Source organism: Oncorhynchus gorbuscha, linkage group LG10 (assembly GCF_021184085.1).
Source record: "Oncorhynchus gorbuscha isolate QuinsamMale2020 ecotype Even-year linkage group LG10, OgorEven_v1.0, whole genome shotgun sequence".
Classification (NCBI taxonomy): Eukaryota; Metazoa; Chordata; class Actinopteri; order Salmoniformes; family Salmonidae; genus Oncorhynchus; species Oncorhynchus gorbuscha.
Genome location: NC_060182.1, coordinates 32583748 through 32610818, shown reverse-complemented (window position 1 = coordinate 32610818; position 27071 = coordinate 32583748). Strand labels below are relative to the sequence as shown.

The 27071-nt window shown below is 42.5% G+C and overlaps 1 protein-coding gene across 1 annotated transcript; it reads right to left on the bottom strand.

Annotated features, from left to right (window-relative positions):
- Positions 1-181: 181 nt before the first annotated feature.
- On the bottom strand, positions 182-24685 carry LOC124045898 (neurofascin-like). The gene is made up of 27 exons (XM_046365678.1): positions 24420-24685; positions 23777-23890; positions 21238-21343; positions 20928-21118; positions 20518-20640; positions 19696-19914; positions 18619-18730; positions 17669-17853; positions 15499-15630; positions 15144-15287; positions 14900-15011; positions 14656-14819; positions 14415-14562; positions 14077-14201; positions 12724-12825; positions 12359-12556; positions 12119-12189; positions 11581-11803; positions 11331-11446; positions 10919-11129; positions 5149-5271; positions 4867-5040; positions 4453-4584; positions 4154-4223; positions 990-1001; positions 670-708; positions 182-569 (listed from the first exon to the last, which is right to left on the bottom strand). Exons 1-27 carry the CDS (start codon positions 24424-24426, stop codon positions 512-514), a joined length of 3411 nt encoding a protein of 1136 aa, XP_046221634.1. The 5' UTR covers positions 24427-24685; the 3' UTR covers positions 182-511.
- Between the last annotated feature and the right edge of the window lie 2386 nt (positions 24686-27071).

Sequence of the window (27071 nt, the reverse complement as noted above, 5' to 3'; positions counted from 1 at the left end):
TTGTGTCCCCATGAGCGACAGAATACTGAGCCAATCATGGCGCAACTAGAGAACATTATCAACCCCTAAGCTTCGTGTTTTCTGCTGAATGCCCCACCACCACAGAAAGCACTGAGCTAGGCTGACACACCTGCATTTTGGAGCTGCCTTACTCAAGAAAGCAAAAAAGAGACCATGTTTGTATGCAGCTTTATTAACAATTTTTTTTGTAACTTTGTTTGCAAACTAATGTGACACGTATTAAGGCCAAAATAACATGCAAAACAGGCTCTGCCCCACCTGCCCTGAATGACAGGTCACCACAGCACACATTGTAAGTCCTGTTTCCTTATGCAAATGAGTAGATGGTGCTCATGGGGGAGAGGGCCTCCTGGCTCCTACTCTCCCTAAATGCTGGGTCTCTGCCATCCCTCTCCTTGTGTCCAGTGTACTGGCCAATGAAGGAGCCGTCCTCGTTGAACTCAATCTCCCGTCCATCACCGTACTCCACCAGACTGTCGCCACTCTCTGTTCATTTCATCATGGTGTCGACTGTCGTTTGACACCTCCTGACTTTAGTCTCATTTTCCCTGGAAGAAAAGTGAAAATATTAGAGGCTGTGTTATGGCTCCCAGCTTTCACCATACAGTTCTAGACATTAAAAACAGACTGTCTGGTTGTAACACTTACCGTTGGGCAGAGTAGGGAATGGTGGTGACACAGCTTATCCTGAAATGTTCAAAAATTATTGGTTATAATTTGTGTTGAGAGCTACATTTTTGAAGAACATTTCTATGAATTATCAATGTTTAGGATATTTTAATCACGTCACTTAAACCATTAACTTGTTTCAACAGCGATGGCATGTTGAAATGCAGACTACCTAAACATTTATTTTTAGTTCCAATTTATTGGTTATAAATACAAAATACAGTCAATATATAAGTAAAATAATAAAGTAGAAATAGTGTACATGGTGTAGACTTGTGTTAGTGTTCATATTATCATACCTTTCCAGAGACCTTCAGTAGTCCAAAGGAAAAATGTGAAAACATTAGTAGTCAGAATAAAGAGATCATTTCTAAGGATGGGGGAGTTATCAGGAAAAATACATTGTTCTGAAATAATGACAACACTGGATGGTACAATATTGTTAGGAAATTGAATGATTTGTTTCACTGTTGACTATTATTACCACACCATATTATAGTATGGAAGGGTATTTCTGTAAACTAGGGTACCAGTGTGCAATCCCTGCAGTGTACAACTGTTTGGAGCCGTTACAGAGAAATTCATCACTTTTATTTTCATGTGGATAAATGAAGGGGGAACATAGATGCATTCTATATAATTCATGATTTGAATCAAAACGAATGTTTAAAAACAAACGTTTAAACCCTTTTTTTGTGTTTGGAGTCTTCACAGATTTGGCAAAAATCATGTGACATAACAATACCTTTCTTTCCTTACATTTATGATACAGTTTGTATCATATACTAAGCATTTAACAATTGAATTACATTGACCTTGATCCTGTGAAATTCCTGGACAAATTCCGCAACATCAGCTGATTCATGAATTTTCTGAATGACTGTCAAATGATAAGAGCTTGTGTGAAACTGCACGTGACTTAACAGCCAAAGTGCGGGAATTAACTGTAGGATTGACAGAACAATTGATGTCTATGTTGTTAGCCTACTTCGTGGACAACATTAAATCAATATTCCTGAGGTAAGATTACGGTCCATATATTTAAAAAAAGTTAATTTTCCTAGGTAATACAGAGAAAACGGATACAATTGCATGTAAAACTAAAAAAAAAATGATATTTTGATGTTCAAATGTGTGTGGGGTTAAATATGAAATGCTGGATCAAGTGCAGAGCCAACACTTCATGGCCGAAGAGGTCACCCTTCTAACACCATTCTATTAATTTCTTAATAGCTGCCCATACCGTGCCACAGTGCCAAGATAAAGTAAGATTTCTTGATTTCTGCATAAGATTTAATGTGTATTGACTTATGAACTGCTGTTACTGTAAATGGTTAGCTGACTGATATATCCTAGCTACCTAGCTAACCATTGGTAATCTTAAATGATGCAAAACAACCAAAACAGTACCTATTGCTAGACTAGAGGTATGCCCTAGCTATAGTTAGTCAATGGTTGCACATCTAACTAGCTGAAATTAAGCAAGCGTGTGAATAGTAGGCATGCAAATATGTTCTTTCACTGTTTACAGCAGGTCTCTAGCTACCCAGACCTGTCTGATCAGACTGATAGGGTGCCGTGGGTGTGTCCAGCCTGTGTGTATAGCAATGGAATTAAACATCCAGCCAATGCCCCAAGTGTCGTGCTGTAGATCCACCACTCACCCAAAGGGTTGTGGCGTCCTGTCCAGAAACTACCCCTAGCCTCTAGCCCTAGACACTTGTGGAGTCTGAGAGGATTGGACAGGTGTACCCAATACCATCAAAATTCCTCCAAGCCTATCAGAGGGTAAGGTGGCGCTCTCACCATGTCTCCATCCATCCCCCTCAGATCTCCACATGTGTCTAGACTCTGGGCAGTAGGGGCTAGGGGTTATTTCTGGACCATGGGTATTATGGTAGCTCAGTCAGTCTGGCACTATCAAAAAAAATGTAATAACTGTCAAATGCTTGCTTCCTGTATCCTTGGGAGAATCTCAATTACATTTCCTTGATTTGTTGCATCCTCTCTCCTCAGCTTCTTCTCAAAACCCATTGGACAAGAACGTCAGAGTTCCCTCCTCTCTCACCTTCTTATCTAATGGGTTTTAAGGAGGCGGGGAGAGAGGACATGAGGAATGAAGGAAATGCAATCGAGATTCTCCCCGTTTCCTCCAATGTACTTTCAAGGAGAGGCAAGGAGTGGAGGAAACAAGGGCAGAGGAAGCAAGAATGTGATGTCTAGTTTTCACCCACACCCACTGTCTTGTACAGCTAACCTTGTGGAGGGACACTATATTCCCTAACCCGAACCCTTTACGTAATTCTAATCCTGACACTAATTCTAACCTTAACCCTAAACCCCATAGAAATAGCATTTGACCTCTTGGGGACTAACACGGTCAAATTTGTGTTTGTTTACACACACACACACACACACACACACACACACACACACACACACACACACACACACACACACACACACACACACACACACACACACACACACACACACACACACACACACACACACACACACACACACACACACACACACACACACACACACCTTAAAAATTGTAATGATTTCACCAATACTTTATGATTATTGGTTATTATTATTGTCAATGATTTCTGACAAAACACATATTACATTATTGTTAAAAAAAATATAGAAATGCTGTTTATCTTTTTAATTTTCTGGAATGTTTAGCATGGCTTTAAATGATAGAGAATTTGACTAAAGCACAAACAGACCTGGCTAAAGCAAACACAGACCCGGCTAAAGCACAAACAGGCCCGGCTAAAGCCCAAACAGGCCCGGCTAAAGCCCAAACAGACCCGGCTAAAGCCCAAACAGACCCGGCTAAAGCCCAAACCAAACAGACCCGGCTAAAGCCCAAACAGACCCGGCTAAAGCCCAAACAGACCCGGCTAAAGCCCAAACAGACCCGGCTAAAGCCCAAACAGACCCGGCTAAAGCCCAAACAGATCCGGCTAAAGCCCAAACAGACCTGGCTAAAGCCCAAACAGACCTGGCTACTAGGCATGACAAAGAAACATGCAGTGTCCATGTTTCATGTGACATTTTGAATGACATGTAGATGTTTTATTGTTGCTAGGAGTTATGGTCTCATTGTGCCCATCTAGACTCTTATTCCTGTAATTATACATGTGAAGGTGCAAGAAAATCACGTTTAAATGTATATCAAACTATTTTGAAATGTTGACCCTGATGTCACACATTGGCCCATTTATTTATAGAAAGACCCGAATATATTTTCATATGACTGTAGATTGCTGTTCATGTGGAAGGTTTTAGATACCATAGTTGGCTTGAAGGGAAACTGACACGATCAGCACTACCTCACAAAATGATTAAACATGATGTACGTGATTAACTTTGACCTACACAAATATTGATACTTATCTCAACTCAAGGTTCTCAGTTGATTTTCAGCCAGTTCTTTTATATTGCCTACCGATAGTCAAATGATCCCTCCTGATCGTTATCATCCATTGGCTCCAATGTCACTTCTTTCTTGTCCCGTACTGAAAATAAAAAGATCTCTGTCTTGTTACTCTGACCAAATATTATATAAGCACTGCATACTTAGGGTAAATATATCCTATCCATTAGCTAAGTTAGCACAATCGTGAGATTAGAAGCTTTATGCTAGTGAATGAACTATAGTACTAGGTCTGTTGGATCTGTCGCTCCAGCTAAGAATGTTCCTCCTCTAATGGAGAAGTCTTGTGGACTACAGTATTGCTACAGTACCTGGGTATTTCCCCCCTCGGCTCCTCTTGATAAAGCAGACGACCAGCAGGATGAGCACGAAGAGGGCCGCAGCAGACATCACACCAATGACCCAGCCCTGAGTGGAGAGGTCCACCTGCTCCCGTGCATTAGCTGTATGTAAACACCACACACACACACACACACACACACACACACACACACACACACACACACACACACACACACACACACACACACACACACACACACACACACACACACACACACACACACACACACACACACACACACACACACACACACACACACACACACACACACACACACACACACACACACACACACACGTTTAATTGTCATGATAAAATCTGTAGGTGTGTGGATGTTTAATGGCTTGTAATTGTGTGTTGTGGTTGACCTGTGGTGTTTTACCTTCAGTTGTATAATGGGGTGATTCCTCTGTGTACCACTCTCCTACCCCAATTCTAGTCTGTGCTGCTATGGCGAATCTATAGCGGGTGTAGCGATCATATCGGCGCACTGTAAAACTGGTGGTGTTTGCGGGAAATTCCTCAACACGCAGTTCCTCCTCCCGGGTTGTGTTCACTGTGGAGGGAGAGCACACCAGGGAGCCAAGAGAAGTTGATTTAGAGACCCGTTTTACCTACTGTACCCACTTTGTTCACCTGACTGACGATGAGTAAGTCTTCCTACCTGTCTGATATTTCAGTATGTATCCAGTGATGATGCCATTGGGCTCTGCAGGAGTGTCCCAGTCCACCCAGATAGTGTCCAGATGTCTCTGCTGGATTCTGAAGAATCTTGGAGCAGAGGGTGCTAGAGACAAATACAATTACATTTCATTTTATTTGTCACATGCTTTCTAAACAGGTGTAGACTAACAGTCAAATGCTTACTTAAGGGCCCTTCATAACAATGCAGAGAGAAAAAAGAGAAATAATAAAAACATTACACAAGAAAGAAATACATAATGAGTAACAATAACTTTGCTACAGAGTCAATTTGCAGGGGTACATGGTCAATTTGCAGGGGTACAGGGTAATTGAGGAAGATACTGTGTGTTCATACAGTGTATTCAGAAAGTATTCAGACCACTTGACTTTCTCCACATTTTGTTATGTTACAGCCTTATTCTAAAATTGATTAAATCGTTTTTTTCCCGTCAATCTATCATCAATCTACACACAATATCCCATAATGACAGAGCAAAAACAGGTGTTTAGAATTTAGGGAAATGTAAAAATATATAACTGAAATATAATTTACTTAAGTTAACACCTTTGGCAGCGTTTACAGCCTCAAGTCTTCTTGGGTATGACGCTACAAGCTTAGCACACCTGTATTTGCGGAGTTTCTCCCATTCTTCTCTGCAGATCCTTTCAAGCTCTGTCTGGATTGGATGGGGAGCGTCGCTGCACAGCCATTTTCAGGTCTCTCCAGAGATGTTCGATCGGGTTCAAGTCCGGGCTCTGGCTGGGCCACTCAAGGACATTCAGAGACTTGTTCTGAAGCCACTCCTGCATTGTCTTGACTGTGTGCTTAGGATCAATGTCCTGTTGGAAGATAACCTTCGACCCAGTCTGAGGTCCTGAGCGCTCTGGAGCAGGTTTTCATCAAGGATCTCTCTGTACTTTGCTCCGTTCATCTTTCCCTCGATCCTGACTTGTCTCACAGTGAAAAACAGTGAAAAACATCTCCACAGCATGATGCTGCCACCACCGTGCTTCACCGTAGGGATGGTGCCAGGTTTCCTCCAGATGTGATGCTTGGCATTCAGGCCAAATACTTCAATCTTGGTTTCATCAGACCAGAGAATCGTGTTTCTCATGGTCTGAGAGTCCTTTGGGCTGTCATTTGCCTTTCACTGAGGATTGGCTTCCGTCTGGCCACTCTACCATAAAGGCCTGATTGGTGGAGTGCTGCAGAGATGGTTGTCCTTCTGGAAGGTCCACCCATCTCCACAGAGGAGCTCTGGAGCACTGTTTGAGTGGCCATTGGATTCTTGGTCACCTGCCTAACCAAGACCCTTCTCCCCTGATTGATCAGTTTGGACGGGCCGCCATCTCTAGAAAGAATCTTGGTGGTCCAAACTTCTTCCATTTCAGAATGATGGCCACTGTCTTCTTGGGAACCTCCAATGCTGAATACAGTTTTTGGTACCCTTCTTCATATCTGTGCCTCGATATCTGTGCCTCGGAGCTTTACAAATCCTTCGAACTCATGGCTCTTTTTTTGCTCTCGAAAAACCTGTTTTCGTTTTGTCATTATGGGGTATTGTGTATAGATGGATCAGGAAAAATGTGTATTTAATCCATTTTAGAATAAGGCTGTGACATAACAACATGTGGAAAAAGGGATGAGGTCTGAATACGTCCTGAATGCACTGTATAGGAAGGGATAAAGTGACTAGGCAACGGGATAAATAATAAACAGTAGCAGCAGTGTATGTGATGTGTCAACAGATTTAGTGTAAAAAGGGTCAATGCAGATAAAGAGTTTACCAATAGCTACCCGGACTAAATATTAACACTATCACCACCTGTCGTTTCAGCCTATAAGTACCCTCTAGAGAACGTTCCCGGGCGTCTCTTAAGCATATGCATATCAAGGTGTGCAAACATAAGCACCAACGCTTGACAAATAGTACCTAGACGATTGTAAAGGATTAATTGCATGAAGAAATATATACATTAAAAAAATAAAAGTTATTTGTTTAGAGAAGAGTTAAGGATATTTTTTGTATAATTGTACAAAGTCCTAGAAAAAAACGTAGGACTATATCCTATTTTTGTTTCCCTTATGATAAAAACATTAAAGTACTCCATTTGATCAATTTTATTTGTAGATTAGTTTAGTAATATAGTTATAAGTAATTAATAAAGTACAGTTACAGATTCTTTTGACAAAGTTGAAACGAAAAAGCTAAAATGAATATAACCAGCCAGGTCACAGGTGAAATCATTTACCGTATTCTTAAACAAAAGCAAGAAATAAAAACAGTCATTTGTTGATTGTATCGTACACTGTATTGTGACCTTATACCTGTGCCTTTACGCATGAATCAATCTCTTCTTCTCTTTATGCTTCGGGTCCACAGTCAGCACACAGCTTTCGGGGCTGTGTGTGAGCAAGCACCACAAAATAATAGGTTGCATTGCACACAGTTTTCATGGGCCTTGTTTCGTGTGCACCACAGGTGTTGTATAATCTTTCTGAAGCGGTTGCATGGCATGGTCTCTCGGAAAAAGTCCACTCCCTACCTATCAGACCAAAAATGACTTCACATCCATGGTCTTGCCGCCATATGCAATAAAGTGGGCAATACATGCTTTGAGTTCATCCATAGACATGTCCCACACCACGTACTGTTTATTTTTCTGTGTGCATGCGCAACAGTACAATGTCTGATGTGCTGCAACATCTGTATGTCACATAAACTCATCACTCTTTTCTACTCAAACCGTGGCATCCCTCCCAAACTCCTCCTGTCTCAGGGTGGCAGCTGGGATCACGGTCTCAGTTGGCTCTGTTCTGGTTTTTCGGGGGGGAGGCTCAGGCATCAGAGACAGAGGCTCGAGGTCAACATTAGAATCAGATGAAGACTTCATTAGCAACGTCGATTTAAAGCTGAATATCTGATCCTGCATCTAACTCCAACTCCCTTACAGTAAATTCTGCAGCATTTGCAATGCTGTCAGTGCATGCTTCCATTCTTTTGGTTCGGCTTGCCATTGTGAACTTCAAACATTGTATGTTGTACTTAGTGTCTGATTTCACTATCAGAGTGGAAATTATATGACATTTTCCAGTTTCCAGTCTTTCATAATAAAATAATTAGACCACCCACAATGCCCACAATTCTTCAATATCATTACACTATTGTTCTAAATTCAATCATCCTATTCACCCTCGTCATTCAGATCAATCAAATTCAATCACCCTCGTCATCATTCAGTTCATTGAAGTCCCATGCAGCATTATCAGTTTGTATCAGGTTTCTATTGGTCCTTCATCCATTGACAACATAATATTTAAATAAACACGTAGCATGTTTTCATTTCCCTTAGAATAAATGAGGTTAGTAATAGAGCTACAGTTAATAAAACATTCCGTTTACAGCTTCTTTTAACAAAGTAAAATGTAAAAGAGAATGGTATCAAACCGCAAGACACGTGGCCAAATGTGCTGCTGATAAACAGGCATAACAAACTCATAATTACACTATTGCCTTTCTAAATTAAATCATCCTTTTCACCCTCATCATCCTCATGTAGATTAAATTGTAAAGTACGGTGCACAATTATCGTCCATTCACCCATTTGTCATTAATTCAGAGAGGCGAGAGAGACGCATTAGCACCTGGCTGGGTACCAATGTCCTACAGCACATTGTCACAAATCAGGTAAAAAGGCTCTATACTTTTCGGGTTTGTGATTTCAGAACGCTGACAAATGAGTAGTGTAAATTACAAACATTTAGGAAAAGTCAGGGAAAGAGTAGGACAAGCTTTTTTTGCAGATTTTTTAAATTGACAAAATCAAACATCAGTGGCCGTTGCCCTATGATGGTTCCAGTGTTAATCAGTCTCATAGCTTGGGGGTGGAAGCTGTTTTGGGTTCTGTTGGTTCAAAACTTGGAACATCTCTACCTTTTGTCTTGCGGCAGTACAGAACAGTCTATGACTTGAGTGGCTGAAGTCTTTGACAATTTTAGGGCCTTCCTCTGACACCGCCTGGTATAGAGGTCCTGGGTAGTAGGGAGCTCGGCCCGTGATGTACTGGGCCGTACACCCTGCCCTCTGTAGCGCCTTGCGTCGGATGCAGCCAGTCAAATGCTCTCAATGGTGCAGCTGTAGAACTTTGAGGATCTGAGGGCCCATGCCAAATCTTTCCAGCCTCCTGAGGGGCAAGAGGCATTGTCGTTCTCTCTTCACGAATGTGTTGGTGTCTGTGGATCATGATCATTCCTTAGTGATTATGGACACAGAAACATGACGCTTTCAATCTGCTCCACTACAGCCCTGTCGATGTGTATGGGGGCGTGCTCGGCCCCTCCGTTTCCTGTAGTCCACTATCAGCTCCTTTGTCTTGCTGACATTGAGGGAGAGGTTGTTGTCCTTGCACTACACTGCCAGGTCTCTGACCTCCTCCACGTAGGCTGTCTCATCGTCGTCCATGATCAGGCCTACTCGTTGTGTTGTCTGCAAATTTAATGATGCTGTTGGAGTCATGTGTGGCAACGCAGTCATGGGTGAACAGGGTGTACAGGAGGGGACTAAGCACTCACCCATTAAGGGCCCTCTTATTGAGGGTCACCGTGGTGAATGTGTTGTTGCCTACCCTCACCACCTAGGGGTGGCCCGTCAGGAAGTCTAGGATCCAGTTGCAGAGGGAGGTGTTTAATTGCAGGGTCCTTAGCGATGAGCTTGGAGGGCACAATTGTGTTGGACGCTGAGCTGTTTTCAATGAACAGCATTCTCACAAATGTGTTCCTTTTGTCCATGTGGGAAAGGGCAGTGTGGAGTGCAAAAGAGATTGTGTCATCTGTGGATCTGTTGGGGCGGTATGTGAATTGGAGTAGATCCAGAGTGTCTGGGATGACGGTGTTGATGTAAGCCATGACCAGCCTTTCAACGCATTTCATTGCTACAGGTTACTTTGGTGTTCTTGGGCACAGAGACTATGGTGGTCTGCTTAAAACATGTAGGTATTACAGACTGGGTCAGGAAGAGGGCAAACATTTCAGTGAAGACACTTGCCAGGTGTCAGCCCATGCTCAGAGTACCTGTCCTGGCAATCCGTCTGGCCCTGCAGCCTTGTGAATGTTAACCTGTTTAAATGACCCTCACATCGGCTACTGAGAGCATGATCACACAGTCGTCAGGAACAGCTGGTGCTCTCATGCATGGTTCAGTGTTGCTAGTCTCAAAGCGAGCATAGAAGGTATTTAGCTCATCTGGTAGGCTTGTGTCACTGGACAGCTCACGACTGTGTTTCCCTTTGTAATCCATGATAGTTTGCAAGCCTTGCCACATCCGACGAGCATCAGAGCCGGTGTTGTAGGTTTCAATCTTGGTCCTGTATAGATGGTTTGCCTGTTTGATAGTTTGTCGGAGGGCATAGTAGGATTTCTTATAAGCATCCTTCGATTGTCCGGGTTTTGGGCTTGGTCCGAGATAATCAATATATATTTGGCCTCCGACTCATTGAAGTCCAAATTAAGGTTAGTGATAGCTGTAAGTTTCAGTCAAAATGATACTCAAAATAACACAATTGGTCAGGAGCCCGTAAAACAACCACTATTTCCTCTGGCGCCATTCTATCTCTGCAGTATGGAAGGGAACAGGCGAGTGACATAGATCAAAGGTCAAGTCTGAGAATAAACTAAGGAAAATACATGATTAGGAAAAGAGCTGACAGAAAAACTGGCACATCTAATACAGCATCACAATGTTTTTCCTTACTTCCCTCTGGAGTGGAGAACTCTATGGTGTTACTGGGGTGTCCCTCGTATCGGTTGTTGGCCACCACTATGTACATCTTGTAGTTGCTGTAAGGGATGAGTCCCGGCAGGACACCAGAGAGACGCGGCCCGCTGGCTGGAAAGGCTTTAGACTTCATGGCCCTGCTCACACTCAGCCACCTCAGCTGGCTACTGTCTCGCCAGAAGTACACCTGGGATAGGGGGACACAGCACATGCGTTCATTTGTATGTTTGTTCCCTCGTTCAGTCCCTCATTTGTTCATTCAGCCGATGTGTTTCCATCTACTGCTTTCCTAATGCATACTAAATGTAGCCTGGATCTCATAACAGTTTGTTACACTTGGAATTGAAAACCAGAAACTAAACAAGTCACTTATTCCCAATAGTCTGACCTTGTACTCCTTCAGTTCACCCATGATGCTGCTGCGAGCCACAGGGTCCCAGTGAACGGTGACCTTGGTGGCCTCTATCCTGGACACACGCAGTTTGACGGGGGCAGCAGTGGGACCTGGTAGACACCAAGAGGAAGTTGCAATTCATTATGGTGTGGCTGACTGCCAGGTGTCAAGTAGGGATGGTCTATATTTACCCGTAAAGGGGTCTCTGTGTATCTGCAGGAAGGGATTGTGTGGTGATACTCACGGTCTTCTCCAGAGTAGCCTATGATGACAGGGGACTCAGGGCCCAGCCCAAAGTCATTGACAGCTTGGACCTTTATCTCGTATGGTGTGAAGGTGTCTGCATCGTAAATGTAGTATTTACACCACCAAGTGGTAGCGTTCTTCCACTCCTCCCTGGAATCCCTCCGTTTCCACCACACCAAGTACTTTAGGTGGGGCCCATTCCACTCTCTGTTGTTCAGTGCCTTTTCCCCATACCAGACAAGGAAGTTTAATTGTACATAATAAAAGTTGTTATTCTTCATTGAATAAACGTTAACGTCAATTATTTTCATATATACATACACAACATATATACATACACAACATATATACATACACAACATATATACATACACAACATATATACATATACAACATTAACAATGTGCACACTGTATTTCTGATCAATTTGATGTTATTTTAATGGACAATTTTGTTTGATTATTTTCTTTCAAAAACAAGGACATTTCTAAGTGACCTCAAACTTTTGAATGGTAGTGTATATTTGAACGTATCACCTCCCAGCTGATCTCCATGTTGTTTCTCCATGTGCTCACTCCTTTGATATTTTTAGGGATGGTGTCTGGGGCTGAGAAGCATAGCAAGTATACAAATGATTTTGAAAGCTCTTTGTCCAATGGTTTGAATATGAAAGGTAATTGTTGTCAGCTGTATTCCTGTTCAATACAATTAATGAAGACAGTAGATATCCCTTATTCATAACACATCATCACACGCATCAAGCATGAAATACTCACGCGCTCCACCAGTCTGGAAGTTGGCGGACGAGCGACTGGGTTTACTCATTCCAATATCATTGATAGCAATGACCCTAAACTCATAGATAATGAATGGTGACAGTTGCAGAATGACAGAGTTGAGGTTTCCAGGGTATGTGGAAAGGTTTCTCCAGTTGTAAGGTAACCAGTCGTCATCATCATACTGCACCAGGTATTCTGGAGGTAAAGCCCAGAGGAAAAAAAAAACACTGATTACTTCAGTTGATTTTGGTTAACTCTGACCATTTCAAAGAAAGTCTGGTGCACATGTGGCATGACATCAGGACTACGTTTACTCTGGGTGTTCTGCTCCTGAGGTGGAGACAGTAGGGTAGAGTTGTTACCTTTGATAGGGCTGTGATTGCCATCTCCAGGGGTCCAGGAAAGCCTGACACTGCGCTCAAAGGAGTCCGACAACTTCAAGTTTGTAGGAGGGTCTGGACGATCTGGGAGGAAGGGAAGGAAACTGGTGTGGAAAATTCAAAATATATACAGCATCCACATGCTGTCTATCTACTCCTATCACACAATACAATGTAATTAACATTCCATAACATGTCATATCCATAATATATTCTTAATTCCAGTCCTTTACTTAGATTTGTGTGTATATGTTGTGAAATTGTTAGATATTGCTGCACTGTCGGAACTAGAAGCACAAGCATTTCGCTACACCCGCAATAACATCTGCTAAACACGTGTATGTGACTAATAAAATTGGATTTGATTTTGAGAGGAAGGAAACCTCTCATGCGAACGGTGACTTTAAAACAGTTGCAGAGTTTAATGGCTGCGATAGGAGGAAACTGAGGATGGGATCAACATTGTACTTACTCCACAAAACGAACCTAATTGACAGAGTGAAAAGGAGGAAGCCTTTACAGAATAAAAATGTTCCAAAACATGCATATTGTTTGCAGCAAGTCACAAATGAATACCGCAAAGTGTAAGGTTTGAGTCAAATCCAATACAACAAATTACTGAGTATCACTTTCCATATTTTTTGAGCATAATGGCAGCTGCATCAGGTTATTGGAATGCTTTTAAATCAATAAAGACTGGGGAGTTTCAGGACAAAAAAAAAACTTTTACAGAATGGAGCTAGGCATAGTCAAAATCCTAGAGGCAAACCTAGTTCAGCCAGTTTTCCTCCAGACACTGAGAGATTAATTCACCTTTCAGCAGGACAATAACCTAAAATGCAAGGCCAAATCTACACTGGAGTTGATAACCAAGATGACATTGAATGTTCCTGAGTGACAGTTACAGTTTTGACTTAAATCGTCTTGAAAATCTATGGCAAGATGGCGGTCTTGCAATGACCAACAAACAACTTGACAGAGCTTGAAGAATTGTGCTCCATCCAGGTGTGCAAAGCTCTTAGAAGACTTACCCAGACAGACTCACAGCTTTAATCGCTGCCAATGGTGATTCTAACAAACTCAGAGGTGTGAATACTTACAGTATGTAAATGACATATTTCTCCATTTAAATTTTCAATACATTTGCAAACATTTCTAAAAACATGTTTTCACTTTGCCATTATGGGGCATTGTGTGTATATGGGTGAGATTTGTATTTAATTTAATACATTTTGAAATCAGGCTGTAAAACAAAATGTGGAATAAGTCAAGGGATGTGAATACTTTCTGAAAGCACTGTGTGTATGTTTACTAAGCGTCACGTTAGAGTCCTACCCATCACCACCAGGCGGGTGGAGATAGAGGTCTTGTCTATCTCAGTCTTGATGATGCAGGTGTAGTTGCCTTCGTCTTTTCTGTTGACGTTGGTAATGACCAGCGTTGAATCATCCAGTGACAGCCTGTGGATAATTAACAGGACATGCTGATGACATTAGGAAGTCATCTTGACAAATTCAGTTGAACAATTTGCCATTTAGCTTTTAGTTATACTCATATAGACGATAACTCTGTTAGTTTGAAGTTAGCTATCACCATAACTAGGACGTTAGGGTGGCAACAGAAACCCTATGGTTTCAATGGTTACAAGGACGAGTAGTCATAGTCAGGCCCACCTCCAGCCTATGATGAGGAACTGTTTGTTCTTCATCCAGGCTGTGGTGACTGTGACTGTGGGGTCATGTTCGGCCTTACACTCCAACCGGACATCAGTCCCTCGGAGGACTCTCATATTGTCTGGCCATTTAAGTATTTTGGTGGACTCTGGAGAAAGAGGATACGGATCATGAGAACACCTACAATGTATATTGAACCACATGAAGAAGCGTTACAGTTAAGCTATTATTGGGTATTCACCTTTGACCTCTAATGTGACCCGGTTTTCGTCTTGTCCGGCGGCGTTGCTGACAATACACAGGTATGTCCCCTGGTCGTCCATACAGGTGCCTCTGATCTGCAGGGTCCCGTTGCTGTGTACTTTAAAGCGATTTCCCTCTAGATTTCCAAGTCCATACTTAGACCTGTACAAAAAGAGGTAGGCAGTTAGACACATGCATGCACACACACACCTGAGAGAAGAGCATCATAAACATGTTCTCACCAGCGCAGATTGGGCACGGGCGAGCCAAAATAGAGGCAGTCTAGCCAGGCGCAGCTGCCCTCAATCACCTTCACCAGGTCAGTCCTTGGCCTGAGGATACGTGGTGTTGCATCTACAGAAACAGAACATATGACTGTACCAATGCTTCCATGATGATCTACTGTAATTTCTGTTAATGTTTACACGCATTTCAATAAACAGAGAGGATTATGGTTATTTTCTGCAAATTAATATGGTATCTTACTCAGTACACTGATGTAAGCATTGGCAAACAGGTAGCCATACTGGTTGGAAGCATTGCATTGGTAAACACCCGTGTTCGCCACAGTGACTGAATGGAAGGTAATTGTATCACCTGACACCTGCCTGTTTGGAACCAGAGTGGCATCTGGAAAAAGCATATAGTACAGTAAATAAGTAAAATACTGTGTCCTTGCAGTTATGGAACAGTTTGTTACTTTACTATAAAGTCTTTTCAGTTAAGTGACAAAAACAGTGGATTTTATACATAAAATAGGTAATTGAGCAATTTGAGTGTCACCTCCTGCAGTCATTTTCAAAAGTGCACTTGGATTCTTAGGTTAGCTGGCTGTGCTTACCTTCGATTGAATCTCCGTTGATAAACCAGCGGATACTGGGCCGAGGGGTGCCGTCAGAGCGGCACACTAAACGTGCATTCTCCTCTGGGGCCAGAACCAGGTTACCGGGTTTCTCCAACCAGAATGGAGCCGCTGTTAAATACACGGCTCAGGTCAGCATTTTAGAAAAAAATAATAATCTAAGCTACACCAGTGAACATTTGCGATATGAGTGGTTCATAGAAAGTGTTACCAAATGAGCTATTTCCTAAATCAAACAGTAGCTATGTTTCCATTAACTTGTCCAGTGATTCTTTTGACAATATTTAGGAAGTTTGCATAGATGTGTCAGTTACATTTACATTACATTTAAGTCATTTAGCAGACGCTCTTATCCAGAGCGACTTACAAATTGGTGCATTCACCTTATGGCATCCAGTGGAACAGTCACTTTACAATAGTGCATCTAAATCTTAAAGGGGGGGGGTGAGAAGGATTACTTTATCCTATCCTAGGTATTCCTTAAAGAGGTGGGGTTTCAGGTGTCTCCGGAAGGTGGTGATTGACTCCGCTGTCCTGGCGTCGTGAGGGAGTTTGTTCCACCATTGGGGAGCCAGAGCAGCGAACAGTTTTGACTGGGCTGAGCGGGAACTGTACTTCCTCAGTGGTAGGGAGGTGAGCAGGCCAGAGGTGGATGAACGCAGTGCCCTTATTTGGGTGTAGGGCCTGATCAGAGCCTGGAGGTACTGAGGTGCCGTTCCCCTCACAGCTCCGTAGGCAAGCACCATGGTCTTGTAGCGGATGCGAGCTTCAACTGGAAGCCAGTGGAGAGAGCGGAGGAGCGGGGTGACGTGAGAGAACTTGGGAAGGTTGAACACTAGACGGGCTGCGGCGTTCTGGATGAGTTGTAGGGGTTTAATGGCACAGGCAGGGAGCCTGTTCTTTGACTGTTCTGACTTGGTGGTGCACATGTAGCCTATAACCTGTTTTAGAGAAATGTTTTTTATTTATTTCACCTTTATTTAACCAGGTAGGCTAGCTGAGGACAAGTTCTCATTTGCAACTGTGACCTGGCCAAGATAAAGCAAAGCAGTTCAACACATACAATAGCACATAGTTACACATGGAATAAACAAACATACAATCAATAATACAGCATGTGCAAATGAGGTAGGATAAGAGAGGTAAGGCAATAAATGGGCCATGGTGGCAGAGTAATTACAATATAGCAATTAAACACTGGAATGGTAGAATGTGCAGAAGATTAATGTGCAAGTGGAGATACTGGGGTGCAAAGGAGCAAGATAAATAAATACATACAGTATTGGGATGAGGTAGATTGGATGGGCTATTTACAGATGAGCTATGTACAGGTGCAGTGATCTGTGAGCTGCTCTGACAGCTGGTAATGTAATAATTACATTTTGTAAGAGCTTTCATTGTCTACTTATATGTCCCCTTAATTTATCCTATGGTTCTGACTTGGTGAACAGGGAGAATACTATAAGAACAGTCCATGTTCTGAATTCTGTCGCTGTACATTTCAAAAGTGCTAAACAAATAGTTACATTGACCATGTCTGTCCTAGCTCACTCATGAATGTCTTAATCGAAATTACGGCAGTAAATGAAGCTGAATTAACTGTTTCGCTGCCAGACAAGGCTTTGCTGATAGCGAGGTGTAGCAGTGGTAAGATGTTGGGGCAGCTTTATGTAGGCCCTAACAGTTTGTGAGCACTGTTTGTCACCATTATAGTGCTATTAATGTATTGTTTAGTGTTGTGGCTTTGCTGGTGTACATCCTACTTTATTATTTATTTTGCCCCACCAAGATTTACATGCTAAAATTACCACTGGTCACCACATATTTATACCCCAGTGAAACAGGAAGTCATGGCTTAAGTGTTCCTAATCACTCAACATAAAAACCTAAAATATGAATGGGAATATACTTTTGTAATTGGACTCATAAGAATTTCTAGGGGTGCCAATAATTCTGGCACACATGATTCTGAGAAAAATATTTATTTCATATTTATTTTAAAAAATCATTTTACTTCAATTAAAATGTAGATTTTTGTGAACATTCTCCAAGAGGAAAAACAACAAAGACATTTTTTTCACAACCCATTTTGCTCATACCAAGAGTGCCAATAGTGGAGAACACTGTAGGTACGAAGATGTTGTCTGACCTTTGATCTGGACAGCGATGGTGTGTTCCAGGTAACCCATCATGTTAGTAGCTGTGCAGGTGTATTCACCAGCGTCCTCAAACGAGGCCTTGGGGATCTGCAACAACTTGTTGTAGTTCTTCACCTTAATGTTGGTTGTGTCCAGTTCATCTCCATCTTTGGTCCATGTGATGACAGGGGTTGGACTATGGCCAAATATGGTAAAAAGAAATAGGTCAATTCAGGGTGATATTTGAGGGTTCTTATAAAAGTTAACAGCCTGAGCAAAAAAACATACATAGTGGCGAGGTTACAAATTTCATGAAGTGATTTATTACTGTGGCTTGTGAAAGCAGACACACTAAATAGTGTCCAAATGATTTCAGACTTTTTATTATTATTCTTTGGAATGCTACTCCTCTTAAACCATTTAAGCTAGAAACGCAATTCACTTTAAAATGTGTAGACACGTCTGGAATAGTTTGCTTCCATACAACTTTTTGATATCTTTTATCATTTTTAAACTATAAAACTTGTATTTTTTGTCCTCCATACAATTTCATGGGATTTCCTCAACATTCTAAAGGGCTCATTGTGATCATGACTTCCAACATTCTATTCTATTCACTGTAAACAAGGTAACTTTGTTGTTTGACACAAAATCAGCTACTTTGACCACTTTCCAAACCGTTTAGTCAAAAAGTTAGAGAGTAGGAAATCTGTGTCTACTTCTCTGCTATTTAAATCTGAAATCAGAACACTTTTTCCACTACCACAAAAATACTTTTAAAGAGCCAAAGCAAGAAACACAATTTTACTTCATGTAAAATGACCATCTAGTTTCATTTGAAACCTGACACTACATTCACATACAGTACACGGAGTAATAGTAATACAATGACTAACCCCAATGGTAACATTTGATAAACACTCGATGAACACTCATGTTTGTGATTGAGAGGATCACTCACACTCCAGCAGCGATGCACTCGAGGAGCAGCTCCTCCCCCTGCAGGACAGTCTGGGAGCTGGACCTTCCGTCTGGAGACAAGAAGGTGGGGGCGGCCTCAGACACCATGCGCGCTGAGGGGGGAACACATGATTTAATTATCCAGGAGTGAAGACTTTTCCCACTGTCAAACATCATGACAGCAGGGACTACGGCTGTGGATTGACAGCAGGGACTACGGCTGTGGATTGACAGCAGGGACTACGGCTGTGGATTGACAGCAGGGACTACGGCTGTGGATTGACAGCAGGGACTACGGCTGTGGATTGACAGCAGGGACTACGGCTGTGGATTGACAGCAGGGACTACGGCTGTGGATTGACAGCAGGGACTACGGCTGTGGATTGACAGCAGGGACTACGGCTGTGGATTGACAGCAGGGACTACGGCTGTGGATTGACAGCAGGGACTACGGCTGTGGATTGACAGCAGGGACTACGGCTGTGGATTGACAGCAGGGACTACGGCTGTGGATTGACAGCAGGGACTACGGCTGTGGATTGACAGCAGGGACTACGGCTGTGGATTGACAGCAGGGACTACGGCTGTGGATTGACAGCAGGGACTACGGCTGTGGATTGACAGCAGGGACTACGGCTGTGGATTGACTATTGGGACCCACACTGGGAGCAAATGCAATGTTTTTGATATTTTCACTCCACAACAACACTGTCTGATCTCTATTTCAAGACATGTTAATGTTATAGAAGAATGCTCTAGAATGTTATATCGTGTTAAGATGAGGCGATTGTTCATTTCTGATTGTATATATATAAATAAAAAAATGAACAACAAAAAGCAGAGCACTTAGATCAGAGGAGAACGGTAAATCCTTTTAGGTGATAGACTGAAATAAACAACGTGGAATCTGTAAGTATGCGGCACAATACAACTTAAATCGTACAGCAGTGAGCCAAGCGGTGAGCCAAGCTAACCTACCTTTAATGAGGTAGGTAAGTTAGTACATGGTAGTAAATAAAATGGTGGGACCCTTGTGTCACATACTGTTGATGCATGTTATGCAATAACCAATACTAACTTGTAAGGACTCTGACGGTAATAGGCATCTTCTGCTGGATGATGTTTTTGTAGGGGAAGCGTGCGTTGCAGCAGTAGTCGGTGGCAGAGTCATTGACGTAGACATGAGAGAAGTAGAGATCTCCATTCACCCCCATAGACACTCTACGGTCCTGTTTGATAGGCAGCATGACTGGGGGGTGGGGCTGGTGAGGCCAGTTGAAAGGTCTACCAGATGAACCTGAAATTGAATATTAAGTTATGTATGCATTTCCTGGTAAGGTCATCTTGAGTCAATATGTTTGGGATAAGTATCAGAATGCAAAAATAAGTTTAAAGAAAGAAGCTCATCAGTTCAGAAAGAGAGACAGATGGTTGTCATTAGTTATAAAATATAGCATTTAATTCCTGGGGTGGCAGGTAACCTAGTGGTTAGAGTGTAGAGGCTGCAGGTAGCCTAGTGGTTAGAGTGTAGAGGCTGCAGGTAGCCTAGTGGTTAGAGTGTAGAGGCTGCAGGTCGCCTAGTGGTTAGAGTGTAGAGGCTGCAGGTAGCCTAGTGGTTAGAGTGTAGAGGCTGCAGGTAGCCTAGTGGTTAGAGTGTAGAGGCTGCAGGTCGCCTAGTGGTTAGAGTGTTGGGCCAGTAACCGAAAGGTTGCAAGATTTAATCCCTGAGCTGACATGGTAAAAATGTGTTGTTCTGCCTCTGAACAAGGCAGTTAACACACTGTTCCTAGGCTGTCATTGTAAATAAGAATTTGTTATTAACTGACTTGCCTGGTTAAACAAACAAAAATCCTAGACACAATGTTCTTCTGATTTGAGAAAAGGAGGTAGGCCTACTCACACTTGCTCATCCAGTAGATCTCAGGTTTGGGAGGGCCTGGAGGAGGGCTGCAGTCCAGGACCAGAGGGAGACCAACACTTACTGTTACAGGCTCCAACACCTCTCTGGGCCACAGAGTGGCCTCTGACATGGACACATAGGGGTCATTTTTTTTACATTGGGTTAAGAGGATGATGTAACATACATTTAACACAGGGAGCAGAATCTTGCTGGGACATGGACTTATCTTAACGTTAGAACTATTTTTGAGGTCTGAAAACGGCTGACAGAATTGGACTTGAGTAATTTGTCCCTTTAGGCTTTGCTTGTTTCTACCACAAACGTTTAAGCATTATCACGGTTTGAGGCACTGGCTTTTCTAATGTACTCTGTGACAATGGATTCAAAAGCCTGAATGGAGGGCAGCTTACTCGAGATGTGTAGGTTGATCTTGTTTGAGTATGCAGTGCCATACTCATTGGTGGCAACACACTGGTACTCCCCCTCATAGGCCCCTGGGTCAGTCCAGGCATAGATGTCCAGCGTCCCCGAACGTCTCCTCATTGAGGCCTGAGGGTCCTTTGCCACGTTGAAGTACTTCCCATTACGCATCCATGAGAAACTTAGGGATAAAGGCAAGTCTTTTGGATCAGGTAAATAAAGGTGTTCTACAACAGCTGCTCACAAATTGTACATGGTTTTGACCTATTAAGAAAGTGTTTTGGATGTGTCAGTTCTTACATTGGGTGGGGGGTGCCTTTGGCTTCACACTCCACGACCATGTTGTTTCTAGGATCCACGACATGTTCCTTCGACGACTGTTTTAGAATGGTGGGGGGCTGTCTGACTGTAGGTCAAAATTAAAGACCTGATTAGGATTGTACCTTAATTGAGATACTGTATTTAAGCAATAAGGCATGAGGGGGTTTGGTACAGTGCAATCGGAAAGTATTCAGACCCCCTTGACTTTTTTGATTTTGTTACGTTACAGCCTTATTTTTAAATGGATTCAATTCAATTCTTCTTATCAATCTACACAATATACCCAATAATGACAAAGCAAAAACAGGTTTTTAGAAATATTTGCAAATTCATAAAAAATGTGAAAATTTCACATTTACAATAGTATTCAGACCCTTTACTCAGTACTTTGTTGAAGCACCTTTGGCAATTATTACAGCCATGAGTCTTCTTGGGTATGATGCTACAAGCTTGGCACACCTGTTTTTGTGGAGTTTCTCCCATTATTCTCTGCAGATCTTATCAAACTCTGTCAGGTTGGATGGGGAGTGTCGCTGCACAGCTATTTTCAGGTCTCTCCAGAGATGTGGGGACATTCAGAGACTTGTCCCGAAGCCATTCATGCGTTGTCTTGGCTGTCTGCTTAAAGTTGTTGTCCTGTTAGAAGGTGAACCTTCGCACCAGTCTGAGTTCCTGAGCGCTCTGGAGCAGATTTTCATCAAGGATCTCTCTGTACTTTGCTCTGTTCATCTTTCCCTCAATCCTGACTATTCTCCCTGTCACTGCTGCTGAAAAACATTCCCTCAGCATGATGTTGCCACCACCATGCTTCACCGTAGGGATGGCGCCAGGTTTCCTCCAGACACGACCCTAGGAAATCATGCCAAAGAGTTCAATCTTGGTTTTATCCGACCAGAGAATCTTGTTTCTCATGGTGTGAGAGTCCTTTAGGTGCCTTTGGCAAATTCCAAGCGGGCTGTCATGTGCATTTTACTGAGGAGTGGCTTCCGTCTGTCCACTCTATCATAAAGGCCTGATTGGTGGAGTGCTGCAGAGATGGTTGCCCATCTGGAAGGTACTCCCATCTCCATAAAGGAACTCTGGAATTCTGTCAGAGTGACCATTGGGTTCTTGGTCACCTCCCTGACCAAGGCCCTTCTTTCCCGTTTGCTCAGTTTGGCCAGGCGGCCACCTCTAAGAAGGGTCTTGGTGGTTCCAAATTTCTTTAATTTAAGAATGATGGAGGCCACTGTTTTCTTGGGGACCTCCAATGCTGCATAAATGTTTGGTACCCTTCCCCAGATCTGTGCCTTGACACAATCCTGTCTTCGAGCTCTAAGGACAATTCCTTCGACCTCATGGCTTTGTTTTTGCTCTGACATGCACTGTCAACTATGGGACCTTATATAGACAGGTATGTGCCTTTCCAAATCATGTCCAATCAATTGAATTTACCACAGGTGGACTCCAATCAAGTTGTAGGAACATTCTGTTTGTGCTTTTCTAATAACCAATTTCTATGTTCATGCAAGTGACTGATTGAGCGTACCTGGGAGGAATCCTCACTATCAGTGAGCAATTTGGCAGAATGCCCAGAACCTTGTTTTGAGAACGAAAAGGATCTCTCAGTTTCAAGGTCTCAGCTTGGAGAGAAGAAGCCTCATGAGGTATTGGTCTGTCACATGCATGAACCACATGTTAATGATGAATTATTTATGAATGATGAATAAGCTAAATCATGCAAATATAACTTGTCTGTGTAAACAGTATACAGTATAAGAGAACTAACGGGACTACCCCGGTGGAGCTCACTTCAGACCGGTACTTAATGCATCTAAGTTTGACTCTGACCTCTCCAGCATGCTGTTAATAAACAATGATTCATTTAAGATTGACTTTGAGTGTCCCTATGTAGAATTTACACAACAATCTCAATGATGGTCAATGGAAACAGGATGCATCTGAGCTCAATTTCAAGTCTGAATATTTATGCAAATAAGGGGTTTCTGTTTTTTTTAAATTGTTTATACATTTGCAAAAAAAATCTAAAAACCAATTTTTGCTTTGTCATTTTGGTATTGTGTGTAGATTGATGAGGAATTTGTTTTATGTAATACATTTTAGAATAAGGCTGTAACGTAATAAAATGTGGAAAAAGTCAAGGGGTCTGAATACTTTCCGAATGCATGGTATATGGACAACAAACCACTTCTAAGGGCTGTGCCTGGACACAGCCATTAGCTATGGTATTTTGGCCACATACCACAAACCCCAGAGGTGCCTTATTACTATTATAAACTAGATACCAACATAATTAAAACAGTCAAAATATATTTTTTTGTCATACCTGTGGTATACGGTCTGATATACAGTACCATGGCTTTCAGCCAATCATCATTCGGGCTCAAATAACCAAGTTTCTAATTGACATTAGCCATATACCACACCCCCTCGTGCCTTATTGCTTAAATATACAGCACTGTACACTGTTACAGTATATCACCATCTAGCAGGGCCACAATAGGTTGTGTTGACTTACTTTCCAGTGGGACATCGATGGCAGTCAGCCGTTGCCATAACAGCAGTAATAGAGTTGATCTGACCAGCGCCCTCATCTCTACAGTGAATGGCCTCCAGAGATCCTGTTGAACTGCTAGATGCACTTATCTATAAACTGTTTTATAAGTGACCGATTAAGCAATTTAAGTTTCATGAATTCAAATTAAATGAAATATTGTGACATTTATAGGACCAATTGTTTTCTAAGACAATATTTTCCAGCACAAAACAACCAAATAAAATGAAATAATATTTAGTTTCCAAACAGCAATATTTTATTTCTGTCTCACTCAACAGTCAGCACTGGCACATTCTCTGACAGAGTCTCTTTGTCGCACAATAGATCCACCTACTAACACATGGCCAGGACTCAACTCCAGTCTCAAGCCATTCTGAAAAACCAGCCTCCACAGGACTACATTATAAAGCTCTTGTTTGTTGCTGTATAGATTTATTTGAATCCCAAAGAAATACAAACGTTGTTATCATGTAATGTCGCTACTATTTTACTGTTCAACATAAAGCGCGGCAAAACAGATCATTGATCAGATTCATTGATCAACTCATCAACAACCCTTATCAAAACTTTTCCTCCTCTCGTTAGCTCATTAGATCTGTGTTACCTTTCATAAGTACAATCCTTCAAGTGAAATCGCATAGGGTTCCCTCTTCCCAATCGTCTACAAGACTTTCCAATGCATTGAGTTTCTCCACAATTCCAGTGTCCAGTTAGTGCAGTAAACGGATAAAATCCTTGGCGCACAATCAGTCAATTCTATTTTCTTGGTCAATCGAACAGCAGGATTCTGGAGAGACAGAGCATAGTGGACAGACTTCTGTCTGTGCCATGGCCATTCTCCCCACCCATCTCATGAATGAGCTCCCTACACCTCCCTCACCAACCACATCTCTGTCCCTGCCTCTCTCTCTCTCTCTCTCTCTCTCTCTGCCTCTCTCTCTCTCTCTCTCTCTCTCTCTCTCTCTCTCTCTCTCTCTCTCTCTCTCTCTCTCTCTCTCCTCTCTCTCTCTCTCTGCCTCTCTCTGCCTCTCTCTCTGCCTCTCTCTCTCTCTCTCTCTCTCTCTCTCTCTCTCTCTCCTCTCTCTGCCTCTCTCTCTCTGCCTCTCTCTCTCTGCCTCTCTCTCTCTGCCTCTCTCTCTCTCTGCCTCTCTCTCTCTCTGCCTCTCTCTCTCTGCCTCTCTCTCTCTCTCTCTCTGCCTCTCTCTCTCTGCCTCTCTCTTCTCTCGCTCTCTCTTTGCTTCTCTCTCTCTCATGTATTAGCATAGACATGACATCAGTCATAACATGGCATGGTATCAAGAACAAAAATAAAACTAGCTGAAACAAGTCACTTACGTCTTGTCATTGTTGCCTGCTTTCTGGCCATCTAGAATCACAGCACACACATTTCTGCCCCACTGAAGCGTGTGCATAGTTTCTGTGACGTTGCCAGCTAACCCGTCTATGGTCTGTGGTCACAACCTTGTATACTGACTCAATATGATGATGCCTATGTGGAGGAAAGTATGAGGGAAGCCAGACATCCTATTTTGTATTAAACTCAAAGCTGTGTAAACAACAATGCTTTATCTCCATTGCAGTTCCACATGCTTCTTATGGGCTTATTAGTATTTACACCAAAATACTCTGTAACTCACCAGCCAGCCCATAGTATGCACATAGTTTGCATGCTTATAGTTTTTGATGATGTCAGTGATGTGGGCCTTACTGTTGGCTACTGAAAACTATTTTACATGAATTTTACATGCAAGAAAAAAACTCTGGCATATGACCTTATCACAAAGGCTGTTACAGGGGATGAACTATGTTGATTTACAGCCAAATCAGAGGTGTATTTGTAACAAGCTGTGTCTGTTTTGTCTGATTGTGAACTGTGTTGAATGTGATTTTATGGTATCTAAACATACAGACAAACAAACTTCCTTTTGTGCGATAAACACTTGTTGGCACTCCGTCCATCTTCCCACTATTTTCTCCTTCCAATATGTAGCTAATCAGCATGTTCTATTCCCATTCTGGACCACTCTGATACAGTACACCCAAGCGAGATAAAACATTCAGACTGACATCTTCAAAAAGGGGAAAGGTCAAAGCCCGTCAGCCGAGGACCCTTCAGGCAAACTAAATGCTTTCTTTTCTAGAAACAGCACAGGACCCTTGAAGAGGCCTCTCTCTTTGTGGGAAACAAAAGCCATCTCAAGCCTCTCCACATAGTTCTGATCTGTGTAGGTGCCAAGGAATCCAGACACAGCACTAAAGCATGAATATACAGCATACTGCACTCTATGCTAGAATGGACCATGACAAATGGCTAGGGTGACATGAAAACCAATAAATTATATCTGCAGGTTTGTGCAAAAGGACGCTAAAGGGTTTTAAAGGATCTTTTGCAAAGGGGGCTTGGAGTCACAGGTCACAATCAGCTCTGACGATGACCTTGACATAAACCATTGAGGTTTTCGCAGTGACAGAGATATAACAATGTCACAGGGATGAGAACAGAACTTGAGTGTGGCTCAGACTCATCTTTCCCACCACATCATTGTGATTGAACAGAAGTTGAGGCCCCTCAAAAAGGAAAGAAAAGCGAAAAATGTTCAGCTACTTGGATTTCTTCTTCCCATGTATTTGACCTGAGCAGGATTTCAGTCTGACCAGTGCCATGCACCAGACTGCACGGTGTGAAGGGCTCGAGAGACGCACAGCTCCGTGAGGACAACAAGGTCTCTATGTCCCGTGGGTCCCCTTTGGCATGTGTGGCCAGGGCTTGGCTAGGAGCAGATGGCATGTGGGAGGATTTCTCCATCTCTACACAAGCTGCCTGTTCAGGAATGGAGACAGAGGCAACCCGTCACTCAATACACAGCATCATCAGCAGGAAGTAGGGGTTGGGAGGAGAGAAATTCCACTTAAGAGGGATCGCTCTATTTTTCTCTTCATTCTCATTTGGACTCTGTAACAGTGCATAGAAATCAAGAACTTATGTTATATTACAAATTACTGTATCTCTTCATTGCCATATTAAATACATAATCAATTACTGCTTTTAACTGCCAGTATCAATGACTCTCAGCACTGCACATTTACATAACTGGAGGTTTAGATCTGCCGAGTATTGGACCATTCCATGTGCCATGCAAATCTGTTTAAGTATAAATTATAAAGAGCATGTAATGTTTCCATTTGAAGTACAAATCTTCAAATCAAAAGAAAATATCTCTGCAAATGAGGAGTACAGCTCCCTTGAGAAAAAGAC

Excerpts from the sequence above, each read along its gene's own strand:
- LOC124045898 (XM_046365678.1), bottom strand. Across the intron at positions 19,915-20,517 it reads GATCTACTGGATGAGCAAGT|GTTCATCTGGTAGACCTTTC; the intron begins GTGAGTAGGCCT and ends ATTCAATTTCAG. Across the intron at positions 12,826-14,076 it reads CACCCGCCTGGTGGTGATGG|ATCGTCCAGACCCTCCTACA; the intron begins GTAGGACTCTAA and ends CCTTCCTCCCAG.